Source organism: Zophobas morio, unplaced genomic scaffold, assembly GCF_036711695.1.
Source record: "Zophobas morio isolate AGI-343-1 ecotype UQ-CSIRO unplaced genomic scaffold, CSIRO_AGI_Zmor_V1 ptg000028l, whole genome shotgun sequence".
In the NCBI taxonomy this organism is placed as follows: Eukaryota; Metazoa; Arthropoda; class Insecta; order Coleoptera; family Tenebrionidae; genus Zophobas; species Zophobas morio.
The window spans coordinates 99746-112544 of NW_026972133.1; the positions used below are offsets into that span (position 1 = coordinate 99746).

The following is a 12799-nucleotide window of genomic DNA, read 5'->3' on the forward strand; positions in this document are numbered from 1 at the left end:
GCAATGTACAAAGAATATAAATTTTCATTAAGGGTCTTACAGCGAGATCGAATCGACTTGAAGTTAAGATAATCTACTAATTTGCCACACAATTTATATTTAAAATGAGCGAGCCTTTTCTGATAGCACAAATTTTTAAGATCCCTGTTAAACCATATCGGATAAGAACTCCCAGATTTAATCGTTTTCTTTGGAATATAGTAATTAATGCCTGTAAACAAAATGTCATAGAATATCGAGACTTTAGTATCAACATTTTTATTACTGAAACAAGACGTCCAGTCCACAGATGCCAAAAAATTATTAAGTGAGTGATAATCTCCATTACCAAAATCAAAAACATACTTCTCCAAGAGTAAGGGAGCATCTGCTATACAAGATACAGACCACATATAAGGAATATGATGAAAATTTACATTCGATAACAGATCCATAGCTTCGTTAATTTCTATATCCTTAATATTAGAAAAAATTAGATCAAGAAAGACGCCTCTTTCATTTGGGATCATATTAATTTGGTTCATGTTTAAAAACGAATACAATCCACTGATTATATCAAAATTGCTCCTTGGCCCTGCACACGACATAAACATATTGTCATCAATCTTTATATTAGGTAAATTAAAATCCCCTGCAATAATATATTTGGACTCAGGGTATTTGTTAAAAATATTTTCTAAATCATCACAGTGGTTCTTATAAATAACTTTCGCAGAACCAGGAGGAATATAGACGCCTCCCACAATAAAGTTAAATTCCTAAAACTGAAGACGAAGGTAAATACTTTCTACTGATTGACCTATAAAGATAGTTGAGGAACATATATCTTTTTTTACAGCCACCAGTACACCACCACCTCTAACTTTACCATTAACACTAAAACTACGATCAGTACGAAATATGTTAAAATTAGATAAACCTAGTTCTACATCGGAAACTTCATGTGTCAACCAAGATTCTATTATTATAATAACATCGTAAACACTCGTATTAACTCTATTTGAAAAATCATGAATCTTAGTATTTAAACCCCCAACATTGTGAAAATAAAAATGTATTCGTTTTTTGCTTGACTTCTGCCTTCATTCCTCCGTGTAATCAATGCCATATTGTTCCTATAGGTCAGTGCAATGTCGTTCTCTCCACGCGATTTTCTTTCCTTAAATTTCTCAATTATGGAAGAATTGGATTGTCTTTGCCGTGTAGTCAAATCCGGGCGAAAGTGATTTTGTTTATTGGGATTTTTAACGTTAGATTTTAGTATACTCTTGCCTCATCATTGTTCGAAAAAATCATCTTTAACGGACGTACCGCATTAGGTTTTGGAGGACCAATACGGAAAATTTTCTTTGGCTGTTGGAATGCCCCTAGAGGTTCCAAAATGGACGAAACATGAGTTAAATCGTCAATTACGCGTTCGTCTGCAGATTTAGCCAGTGACTCAGGGACATTGTATAAGAGAACATTCTTACTACGGTCATTTCGGTCACAAATCTCCAACACTACATCATTAATATCATAAGAGTCAGTCTTATTGGTAGAGGAAGTCTTAAGATGAATAATTTCAGATTGTATTTTTCGAACATTATCTTCAACATCAGAAATTCTGTTACTAATTTGCAATAATTTTTCATCAAATTTGTGAGAAAATTCTAATTTCAAGTCCTCCTTTAATTTGCTGAATTGATTTTCAAACAGCTTCTCGATTGTCGCAAGATTTATTGGAGTATCAGAGGCCGGAGAAATTGAAGAACACTTTTGACACACCCACTGAACGTTGGTAGATATATTTGGGACGGTCACTGTGGAACACCTAACATGAACATGTTTTTTGCAATTTGAACATTTGATCGATGGTGTGGAAGGTGTAACAGCAGATTCGCAGATCAAACAATAAAACGTCATTACTGATATTTTAATGAAAGGGAATTAAAACGAGGACACAGCTTTTCACACCAACAGGGCCCTTTGTTGGTGACTACAGTAAAAACAAACAGAGTAGGCCTCGGACAGGATACAGGAAAATGAACATGAGGTGAATGACACTTGTTAGTCGAAAGAAAAAGAAGAGCATCAAAAAAGAACAAAAAAAAGCACTCACTGATATGATAAGAATAAACTTTGCGTACACCTTGATTTAAGTTATACAAAAACTTCAAAAGGACACCAATCCTCAGTATGCAAATTACGGAACTACACGATTGCACGACAGTCTAACTGTATTCCAAAATTCAATAAAATACACTTAAAAAAAACACAAATTTAACTTAAACTGAGTAAGACACTTGCCACAACGAACGCAACGGTTTTACAACACAGCGAGTTTTCGAATACTTGGCGACAATCGGCGCCGAAATCAATCGCGCTGAAAAAAACGGTGTGACCGTAGTGTACGTATATTTCGTTTGCATAAATATTTACAGCAGAAGGTTACTAAGACATTGACCAGTTACTGGAAACACCCATACGTCCATTACTGGTGGCTCGGCGGCGGCCCTCCATACTTTTTCGTCAACTGTATCACCCTTTCCGCCTCCCTGATCCCACTCAACCTTGCCCCATGTACCGTCGAGTGGTGTCCCGCACACGTCGCTTCCCCCGCGAATAACAAAATCGGGGGCACTGGTTCACACGTCCCCGGAACGGGACAACTCAAATCGCACTGGTGTCCCACATGGGAGTTCAGACTCATGTAGCTGTACGAGCCACAGAAAAACGGATCCGTGGCCCATTTCGACCTCAACACCATCGAGGGATAGGGTAGTGACGCGTCCCCTGTGAATTGCCGGAGCACTCTAGTGATGGCCTCGGCGACCTCCTCGTCACTAGCGTGCTCCATGATCGCCGCCTCCGGGCCCGAGATGTACGCACACAGCACGTGCTTGCTCCCGAAGACCTCTTCAATGGCACTCAGTCCCTTGGTCCAGTCCGTCCGGTTAGCCAGTTCATCCGGGGACCAGGCGAAGTTAATCCCGCCTTCGCACCACACCCAGAACGGACGGTCGTAATCCAGGAAGATCTTGTCCACGTTCCCGTAGCCGAGACAGTTGATGGCTTCCACTTTACTGGCCGGGAGCGTGGGACAGAACATCTTGTCGGCGTGCTCCTTGAGCACCCCTAGGGATACCGTGAGGATGACGTAGTCGGCTGAGAACTCCTGGCCGTCGCAGCACTGTACCACGGCTCTAGGACTCTCCTTGTTGCGGGTCTGGACGGCACCCCAGCGGATGTTCCCCACGGGCTTATTAAACATTATGCTTTGTTCAGGAAGATCACGCATCAGTGGGGACAACACCCCAATGAAGCCCAACGGAATCCGGATTTGGCCGCCCGGTATCTGGATGAAGCTCCCGTAGTTGTCTGCGCTGACTTGACTTAAGTCTTCGCCACACCTGATAACTCAAACATTGTTACTTATTTAATCGCGAACGTTGAAAAAACGTCTCACTTTGCCCTAACTCCGTTAGTCAACCCATACATGATCCTCGCCGCGTCATATCTTTGGTCTTCCGGGAAGTTCTGCAACTCCTGTTGTATCCTTAAACCTACCTAAAGCGTTAAACCCGACGGGTAACCACCATCTCACCTATAAAATTTAGTAAAGACCCATGATTTTTTCCAGTGCCCATGCTAAAAAGACTGATCGCTTCGCTCTCGATCTGCTTGAAAGTTTGATAGGCCAAAACCGAGACTGGGTGGTCGATGGCGCGACCGTCGCTGGTACAGAAAACCCCATTCAAGGGTCTGGCGCGTTGCAGGGGCGGCATGAGGAGACCTTCTTGGGCGGCTAAGTTGTAGACCGGGTTGCCGATGCAGCCGCCCTCTATGAACTGGGCGCCCATTTCGGCGATCACGTCGCCGAGCCAGCAGGAATGGATCCTGCCGCCGGGTCTGCAGAAACCGGGATTTATAATCAATCACTGAAAACCGTCCTGATCACCTTTCAGTGGCTTCCAGAACCTTGAAATTGGTGATCCCGCACTGCGCTAGTCTTTGTGCGGCCGACAGTCCTGCGATTCCTGCCCCGATGATGACGACAGCGGGCTCGGGCTTGCAGGGATCGACCATGCAGTCGGCGATTGTGCACACTTCGAAGTCCGCCGGTTTCGTCGGCTTTTGGCTGTCGGTTTTTTCGCCGGATTTTCCGTGGCAGCAGCGGGTCAGGACCCATAGGATTTGTCTGCGGAAGAAGGCACCGGTAGTAAACGTTAGTCGGCGCTCGGGTGCTTTACCTAGCTTTTTTGGGTACGTTGGATTTCAGTGATAGCGACGGTTTTGCCAACATTTTGTTAAGAACTGGAAATTTTTGACAAATTTGACTTAGAACATGGGTTTTTGACAGCGACTAGATCCGGAGAAGCGGAGTTGGGTCTGTCAGTTGCGGCGAGGTTGGACTTTGTTAAGCGGGCTCTGTTTGGGTTTGTTGTTGGAATACCTTGACATTCAAGCAGGGAAAACCGAGAGTTTGTTTGTAAATAAATCGCCGTAAATGGCGACTGCACAAATAAACATTGGTTGAATTAGTAATGCTTGTGGAGGACGAAGTAAACGATTAATAGCTTAATAATAATAATAATAATTTATTAACGGAAACATAATGGCACAAGCATAATAAAAAATAATAATAAATTTTACTTAACACTTATAATTATTATATTCATTAGAAAATACTAAATTAAAAACTTTACTATTTCAAAAATAATCTTAAATTCTTCTTAAACACTTGTTTTGAACTATCAAATAAATTAAATGTTTCATGCTTACAAAGATCATTTACAACTAACATCATTCTCCTCAAGGGGTGATTACGAGCTAAATTTGTGGCGAACGAACTAATTCTAAAAATTTGCTTGCTCCTAGTGTTTCTAATTTCCGGAGGGCTAATAAGGAAGGATAATTTCTCCAGAATGGCGCTATTATCAATGGAACTATTGGTGACCCCACGAAGAAATGTTAAATCACTTGTTACTCTACGTGTATGTAAAGTTTGCATGTTGAGGAAAGTAAGAATATTTGAGTATTCTCCTTTCTGATGTTGCTGTCCAAGTTTAAACTCCATACATCTTAAAAACTTCTTTTGGGCTTTTTCGAGAGCAGCAGCATCGACATCGTATATTGGATACCAAACGGATGAAGCATATTCTAAACTAGCTGACCCCGTGAACTTCGTTTCACCTACAATTTAATTTTGAATCTGCAAAATCGAATGCTTTGAAATCTTGCAAATGTTTTAAACATATGATAAGCATAATAAATTTTTATTCAAAATATATTTACTTATCCCCTCCAAAAAATTGATGACGTCAGCCCAAAATTTTGCCAAATGAATCCTATCTAAAATGTCCAAAATAGGATGAGACTATACTTGTGATTTATCATTCCATTCATATTTTTTAGTTTTTCTTTTAGGAGGTGTCTCAAAAAAATTAATCACCGAGTCAGTTTATTTTATTGATTGAATCAAGAATTGCAAAACTAAATTTTGAAATATTGCAGAGGTTTTGAAGTTACTGTTTGACATGGTAGGTTTTCAATCAAAATATATCTGTTTATCAAGCCCAAAAACTTGAAGACGTCATCTCAAGATTTTGCCGAATAAATCCTATCTAAAATGTGGAAAATATCATCAGTATATTTTCGTAATTTATCACTGCATTCATATTTTTTAGATTTGCTTTTACAGTGACTCAAAAAAATATATGGATCAGTCAATTTATTTTAGTGAATAACTCAAGAGTTGCAAAAATGAATACTTTGAGATCTTGCAGACGTTTTAAAGTTATTGTAAGCATAGTAAATTGTTAAGAATATTTATTTATTGCCCCAAAAAATTGATGGAATGGCTCACTCGATTTTCGCAGATAATTTTGGGAATACAATACAGTTATTTTTAGTATTACACTGCACCAATCCAAGGTGGTATACGTGTTGATCGTAAATGTTGATTAGGTCATCACAAAATTGTGTGAAGAAAAGACGCAATTCGAAAATGCTGAATATGTTTCATTATACTTTTGGTGCGAAGGAAGTTCTGTCGAAACAACGTTCGATCAATTTTTTGACAATGGTTGATATAAATAAAACTCAGTAGATGCTCATACTCGAAATACGAAGTATCTATTCGAATATCAAATCAAAATATTTCTAGTTTTTCTAGATGATATTAATACTTCAGTAGGTAACAGTTGATGCTTAAGTAGCATCTCGATACAACAAAAAAGGACAACAGTGACAGTGTTCAACCATCAAAGCAAAAATCGAGTCACCAAAATATAACTTAGTATGGGGTAGACACCTTGAGATGGGAATCTCTATGGCCAGTGTTATAAAAAACGCACTGCACAATTTATGCATAAGTAAAAGTTAATTACCTGAAAAGTTTTCGATATTCCTGCTCCTAATGTGTTTTTCAAACTGAATTTTGACGACGTTCCACGTTCATGAAAGTCGCCATGTTTAGTTAAAATTCACTCTTACAACGATCCTACTCGTTTTCTAAGCTGCTTTACAGACAACTCAGTTATTTGCCACGCCGATCCTCATTTTTAGATTAAATGCTCACAAAACGCGTAGATGTTCAATTTAGGTACTCAGATCATAGAGTAGATGCTCAGGTATATACCTAAGAGTAATAATCAAGTAGGTACTTCGTACTTCGAATATTAGTTTCTACTCAGTTTTATTCATACCACCCAATGTCTCGCTTCAATGTTTGATTATGTTGATTATGAGCACAACGCTGATCAACTTCCATATCCGAATTACCCATGAAATAAATCATTGCGGTTTGCACCTGAGGTAGTTCGTCCCACATTTGATTGACTTCGTGGACCTATGTGAGGTTGTCGTCTTCTCAGCATTTTAATGAACTTCATAAAACGACACAGAATTATTTTCACAGTCAATCAAATCTGTAAATTTTGTCTTGAGAATTTTAAAATATTGAAAACTTCAAATTAAATCCTCGAATAACGGTAAAGTTTGAGGTTTTGTCGAAACCAACAAAGTGAATATAGGTAAATAGAATGGCAGATCAAAATTAATAAGAAACTTTCGCAATGTGTAATTAAATTCACTTTAACCAAGACTTTTCTTAAAATAAACGACGTCTTTTTTTACGAAAAACAAAGAACGACTAGAAATGTAATATACTTTTCACAATTGCACGGAAGAATTAGTTTTGTATGACACGTCAGTTAGACGACAGGTCCGTCAGAAACGCCAACTATTGAAATTAATTCGAAGTGGCGATTCCCATACAAAATTTTTAGAATTTTTTTATTTTTTGACTGTTCCTTTAAGTTTTCCTTATTTTTTTATTTATAAACCATCCCCGTAATATAAAAAATTTTTCAAATCGGTCAAGCCGTTTTTGAGTCTTAGCGAGACTAACAGGAACAGCAATTGATTTTTATTATATAGACGGTAAAGAAATGGGGGTTGGTAGTAGAAAGGTGAAAATTTAGGGTTATGTGTATTTTTTGATGCTAATTCTTAAAAAAATAAAAATAAAAAATTTTGTCCAAAAAATAGACAAAAATTTTTTAGGGTGGGCCACCCTTATCACTTAGGGGTTTAAAAAATAGTTTACAACCTATTCTCAGAGCTACCAAATATACGTAAAAAATTTCATACAAATCAGTCAACCCATTTCGGAGAAGTTCGGTTACAAACACTGTGATGCGAGAATTTTATACATAATGCATTATTATTTTAGAACAAATTTCATTACCATAAAAAAGGTTATACTGACTCGACCTTAAAAGATAGGCATATGCTGTCGCGGACTTTTCTTTAGAACTTTTAGAGGGGAACAATTTCGTCATACATGATTTTTACGTAACTTTAACCGTTTAAGCAGCGTAAGCAACGGAAGCTGTCAAAGGAGGAATAATTTTCCCGTTTTTCCGAATTTTTCATTGCTACTTCGCTCCTAATGATCGTAGCATGATGTTATATAGCCTATATGTAGATATGATACATAGACTATCCAACACAAAAAGATTTTTGAATTTGAACCAGTAGTTTCTGAGATATGCGTGTTCAAATAAACAAAAGCTTCAGCTTTATTATATAAGTATAGAAGTATAGATGAGGTCGAACTAAGGAGCAATAGACGATCTTCAATACAGCAGGAGATAAATCTTTACAGTTTCTCCATAAAAATCCCCACAGTTTGAAAGCTTTGGTTATAACAGTAAGGTAATGATTCTTGAAAGATAATGACGAGTCGAATAATACACCAAGATCTTTAACTTCATTAACATGATCGATAACAGCTTTATCCAGTACATAATCGAAATGTATTATAGTCTTCTTATTACAAAATGTGTAGTATTTAAATGCAATTCATTACGTGTACACCATAAACAAAATGCATCCAAATCAGATTGAACAAGAAATGTGTCTTGAATAGATCTAATGCAACTAAAAAGTTTTAAATCGTCAGCAAAAATAGAAAATTACAATGATGAAATACTTGCGATAGGTCATTTATAAATAACCAAAACAAAAGGGGACCACAGTGCGAACCTTGTGGCACTCCTGACGTTAGGGGAAAGGTGCCTAAAATGATCCCCCTAAGGGAGAAATTCTTTAAAAAATACAAATTATTATTATTCATGTAAAACTGTAGCATTATTTGTAAGAACATTGATTTATCTAGGTAACAGTATAAGCCAATTGGTGATTCGATAATTATAAAAAAAGTTATTAAGGTTTTTCCAGGACCTTACAAAAGGATCATTTTAGGCATCCCCATAGGTAAAATGATCCCTCGGCATGGGCATAATGATCCCTTTGAATTTTGACCATAAGGGGACAGCATCAACAAGAAAAATCAAATCATGACATAACTGATAAATATTTTATTTCAAAAATTAACAAAAAAATAAATTCTTAAAAAAAAATGAACAAAAAAAGTTTGAAAAGCACCGAAAATACGGGGTGTATAATTTCTGGAAGAGTTTGAGACAATACTTTAGTCATCAGTACGTGCTAAGATAAGACTAATTTTGCCAAATGGGATACCCTCCAAGAAAAGAGAGGGCGGGTGGGCGGGCCTACTACCTGCTAAGATAAAACTGAATTTGGCAAATGATATACCCTCTAAGAAAAGAGAGGGTGGGTGGCTGGGGCTAGTAACTGCTAGGATAAGACTGAATTTGGCAAATGACATACACTCTAAGAAAAAAGAGGGTGGGTGGGTGGGGTTAGTAAGTGCTAAGATAAGACTGAATTTGGCAAATGATATAGCCTTTAAAAAAAGAGGGGGCGGGTGGGCGGGTCTACTAACTGCTAAGATAAAACTGAATTTGGCAAATGATATACCCTCTAAGAAAAGAGAGGGTAGAGTGGGTGGGGCTAATACTTGCTAATATAAAACTGATTTTGGCAAATGAGATACCCTTTGAGAAAAGTGACGGCGGGTGACTGGGATTAGTATCTCTTAAGACTGAGAATTTCCCAAAAATAGAACACGAAAATCCCTAAAATTCTTTTAAATTATTTAAATTTCCCCGTCTTAAGAGGTACTAGCTCCACTCACCCTCCCTCTCCTCTCTTAGAGGGTATTTCATTTGCGAAAATCAGTTTTATTTTAGCAGGTAGTAGGTGGGTGGGGCTAGTAACTGCTAAGATAAAACTGGTATTAGCAAATGGTATTCCCTCGAAGAAACTAAAGGGTGGGTGGGCGGTGTTAGAGAATATGTCATCTGCAAAAATCAGTCTTAACTTAGCAGGTAGTAGCCCCGCCCACCCACCCTCTCTTTTCTTGGAGGATATGTCATCTGCGAAAATCAGTCTTATCTTATTAGGTACTAGCCCTTTAACAAGACAAAAGGCGGATGGGCCGAGCTAGTGCTTGGCAAGATAAGGCTGATATTGGCAAATAACATACATTCTAAGAAAATAACGATCGGGTGGGTGGGGTTAATACTTGCTAAGATAAAACTGATATTGGCAAATGGTATTCCGTCAAAGAAAATAAAGAGTAGGTGGGCGGGGTTAGAGGATATGTTATCTGCAAAAATCAGTCTTATCTTAGCAGGTACTAGCCCCGCCCAATGATCCGGGATCATTTTGCCTAAAGAAAAAGGGATCATTTCGCCTTAGGTAGCATATCCGCATTCAAAAATTGTAAACTAACCTTCAATTTTTACATGCGGTAAAAAGATCATAACTAACCTACGACTGAAATGTATCTAATTCTGTCAAAACAACTACCACCGCTATAAGACCTTTCAAATGGAAGTAATGGACTTTTAAAATATATCTTACCTTAGATCAGAGGTGCTTATTTTACATATTTTGGCACAAAACTGTGCAGAATACACAGAACGCCATTAAATTTTCAGAAGGTACTAATTACAGAGCGCTTAATCAAATGACTGTTATGTTTGGTAGATGGAGCCACAAATTTTCTTACAATTGATGGGGATCATTTGACCTGAGGGGATCATTTTAGGCACTTTTCCCTACTTGAAAAGGCTCAGATAGAAAATTGCCTAACCTTACCTGTTGCCATCTATCACATAAAAACGATCTCAGCCAGATAATCGTTTCCCGTCTAAATCCCAAGAGGGCAGTTTTTATAATAAGATCCTCTGATTAACTTTATCGAATGCTTTCGAAAAATCGGTATATATTGCATCCACTTGACATCTATTCCCAAAGGATTCGTTAATATAAGAATAGTATTCAATTAAGTTGGTCAATGTTGATCTCTTAGGACGGAATCCATGTTGCTTTTCAGTCAAAATAGAAGAACTCATCCATGATAACTGTTTAGATACAATTAGATCAAAAATTTTTGGCAAGCTTGTACAGAATAGGAAAAATAAATAAAATAAAAACTCAACACGGATTCATGACCCACAAATACAGGAAGACGTTATTTTAGAAAATTTAAATAACACAATTTTACTACTGTGAAATTTTGAGATTACGTCATTTCATTGTTGCATCAGATTTATGCACGTTTTTACCACCCCTTTTTTCTCCTTCTTTGTGTGTTTACTCCCACACCTGCTCTTGTGCTCTTTTCTCCTAATCCCTCTCCATCCCAGATCGATTAATATTCGACATGATTCGGTCACTACACCCTCGACACCCACCGAGGCCGCCCGGGCTCGGCGCTATTTACCTGGTTAATTGAAAATCGGAAATTTCGATTAATTTCAAGTACATAAGCCAACACGTTCCTCTGCGAAAAGCAAATTTGGGACTAGGAGATTTCGCAGGAGACGGCCTGATTCCCGTCGACGGGGACAATAATTTGCTTGTAATGACATAGGTGTGACGTTGCATGGGGCGATTATCCCGATGAAAGGAATGGAGCGTAGTCCTTGGCAACGCAATCCGAATCATCATCGACCAGGGTGGGTCCTTCCCTCAATGAAATATCGCCTTACTCCTGCCTGCTCCTGCTGCAGAAGTGCAGTGGTGACGTAAGATGGGCGACAGGAGTGCTATTCTGACAACTACTCCAGGATTAATGCGAATTATGTTTAAAACAATTACTTAGACCAGAAAAATGACAAAACAATAATGTAAAATTAAAAATCACTTTATTGTTGAAATAAGAACAAAAACAAACATAAATCTTTACAATTTTGGAAAAAATACTTCCTCGTATTGCTAAATGCCCTCAGGTAAAATAATCACGCTTCAGTTTTATTTGCCATATTTTCCTTTTCCACTGCAAAAAACAAAATCAGCACCTTCCTGAAAAGCGTCTCATTCTTACTATCCAAAGCTTCCAGCAGAGGACTGCGAAGACGAACTGGCCCAGGCTCCGCCGCCACCACCACCGCCGCCGCCGCCTCCTGGGTATCCGCCGCCACCGCCTCCGGGGTACCCGCCGCCGCCGCCGCCACACACGTTACAGCCGCCGCCGCCGCCGCCCTTGCCGTAGCCTCCGGGCGACCTCTTCTCACGACTGTTGCCCTACGAGAACAAACATTTTTCTGCAAGCCCTTGTCACCCACGAACTTACCTTGACTTGGTCGACGTTGTTGGGGGCTAAGGACAGCAACAGCTTGCTGTTCTTGTAGGGGTTGTCGCTTGGTACCGTGTTGGTGATTTCGTCGTAGTCGCTGGGTGGCGGTTGTTGGTTTAGTAACTGGATCAAGTAAATCACACCGATGGGTCTTGGTCTGGTGGCTACAACCACTGGCGCTGGCTCGACTGGGTCATCTTCACAGACCACTGATGTCAGAGTGACCAGAAGGCCAATTGCTATAAGGCACTTCATGTTGGAACTGATCTACCAACTTCACCAACTCTACTTTTATAGGTGCTGAGTTTTTTTACTACTGGAGTGTTATTATGTAATTAAGGCGATAAAAACGGTTATTGAAGTCTTCAAAGCGGACAGAGACGGACTGGTTTGGACACTATTAACAAAAAAAGGAAGAAGCTTGGTGGACGTACCGATACCAAAAACTATTGTTTTGCGTATCGGATTTCGTGAACTGTTTGACCTGTCGATAAACCGGTCCACGGGATTTAAATTAGCGGAAGATTTAGTTTTGAAAATCTAGTGGTGGTTGCAGCAAGTACGGCCCTGTCCTATCTATCAATTAATTGTTCAATACCTCTTTACGATATTTGCAGTAAAAAATCTCCGTAATTCCCCTTGTTTGCAGTAGAATGTACAAGCAGCTATCCGATGGTTTGATTATCAAGTTATTGTTCTCTGTTCTTGGAAATGCCCCAGGTTGTCCGATCAAGGCCACTGCTTACCTACCAATTTGTTTAACACTTATGAATATGTAGTCTTCGAAACAGGAGTTATGTC

At 38.8% G+C, this 12799-nt stretch overlaps 2 protein-coding genes across 2 annotated transcripts; both read right to left on the minus strand.

Annotated features, from left to right (window-relative positions):
* Positions 1–2363: 2363 nt before the first annotated feature.
* LOC135137011 (peroxisomal N(1)-acetyl-spermine/spermidine oxidase-like) lies at positions 2364–4349 on the minus strand. Its single transcript, XM_064066543.1, has 5 exons — positions 4233–4349; positions 3941–4180; positions 3587–3891; positions 3449–3545; positions 2364–3392 (listed from the first exon to the last, which is right to left on the minus strand). Exons 1-5 carry the CDS (start codon positions 4283–4285, stop codon positions 2474–2476), a joined length of 1614 nt encoding a protein of 537 aa, XP_063922613.1. The 5' UTR covers positions 4286–4349; the 3' UTR covers positions 2364–2473.
* A 7201-nt stretch (positions 4350–11550) lies between these two features.
* LOC135136992 (uncharacterized) lies at positions 11551–12278 on the minus strand. The gene is made up of 4 exons (XM_064066513.1): positions 11996–12278; positions 11877–11946; positions 11747–11822; positions 11551–11698 (listed from the first exon to the last, which is right to left on the minus strand). Exons 1-4 carry the CDS (start codon positions 12251–12253, stop codon positions 11674–11676), a joined length of 429 nt encoding a protein of 142 aa, XP_063922583.1. The 5' UTR covers positions 12254–12278; the 3' UTR covers positions 11551–11673.
* Between the last annotated feature and the right edge of the window lie 521 nt (positions 12279–12799).

What these genes read in the sequence shown, in the direction of transcription:
- LOC135137011 (XM_064066543.1), bottom strand. Translation starts at nt 4,285, where the DNA reads ATGTTGGCAAAACCGTCGCTATCACTGAAATCCAACGTACCCAAAAAA. An exon ending in GTTCTGGAAGCCACTGAAAG is followed by an intron (nt 3,892 to 3,940) that starts GTGATCAGGACG and finishes CGGTTTCTGCAG; the next exon opens with ACCCGGCGGCAGGATCCATT. An exon ending in GTCTTTACTAAATTTTATAG is followed by an intron (nt 3,546 to 3,586) that starts GTGAGATGGTGG and finishes CGCTTTAGGTAG; the next exon opens with GTTTAAGGATACAACAGGAG.
- LOC135136992 (XM_064066513.1), bottom strand. Translation starts at nt 12,253, where the DNA reads ATGAAGTGCCTTATAGCAATTGGCCTTCTGGTCACTCTGACATCAGTG. An exon ending in CGGCGGCGGCTGTAACGTGT is followed by an intron (nt 11,823 to 11,876) that starts GTGGCGGCGGCG and finishes GATACCCAGGAG; the next exon opens with GCGGCGGCGGCGGTGGTGGT. An exon ending in TCTGCTGGAAGCTTTGGATA is followed by an intron (nt 11,699 to 11,746) that starts GTAAGAATGAGA and finishes TGTTTTTTGCAG; the next exon opens with TGGAAAAGGAAAATATGGCA.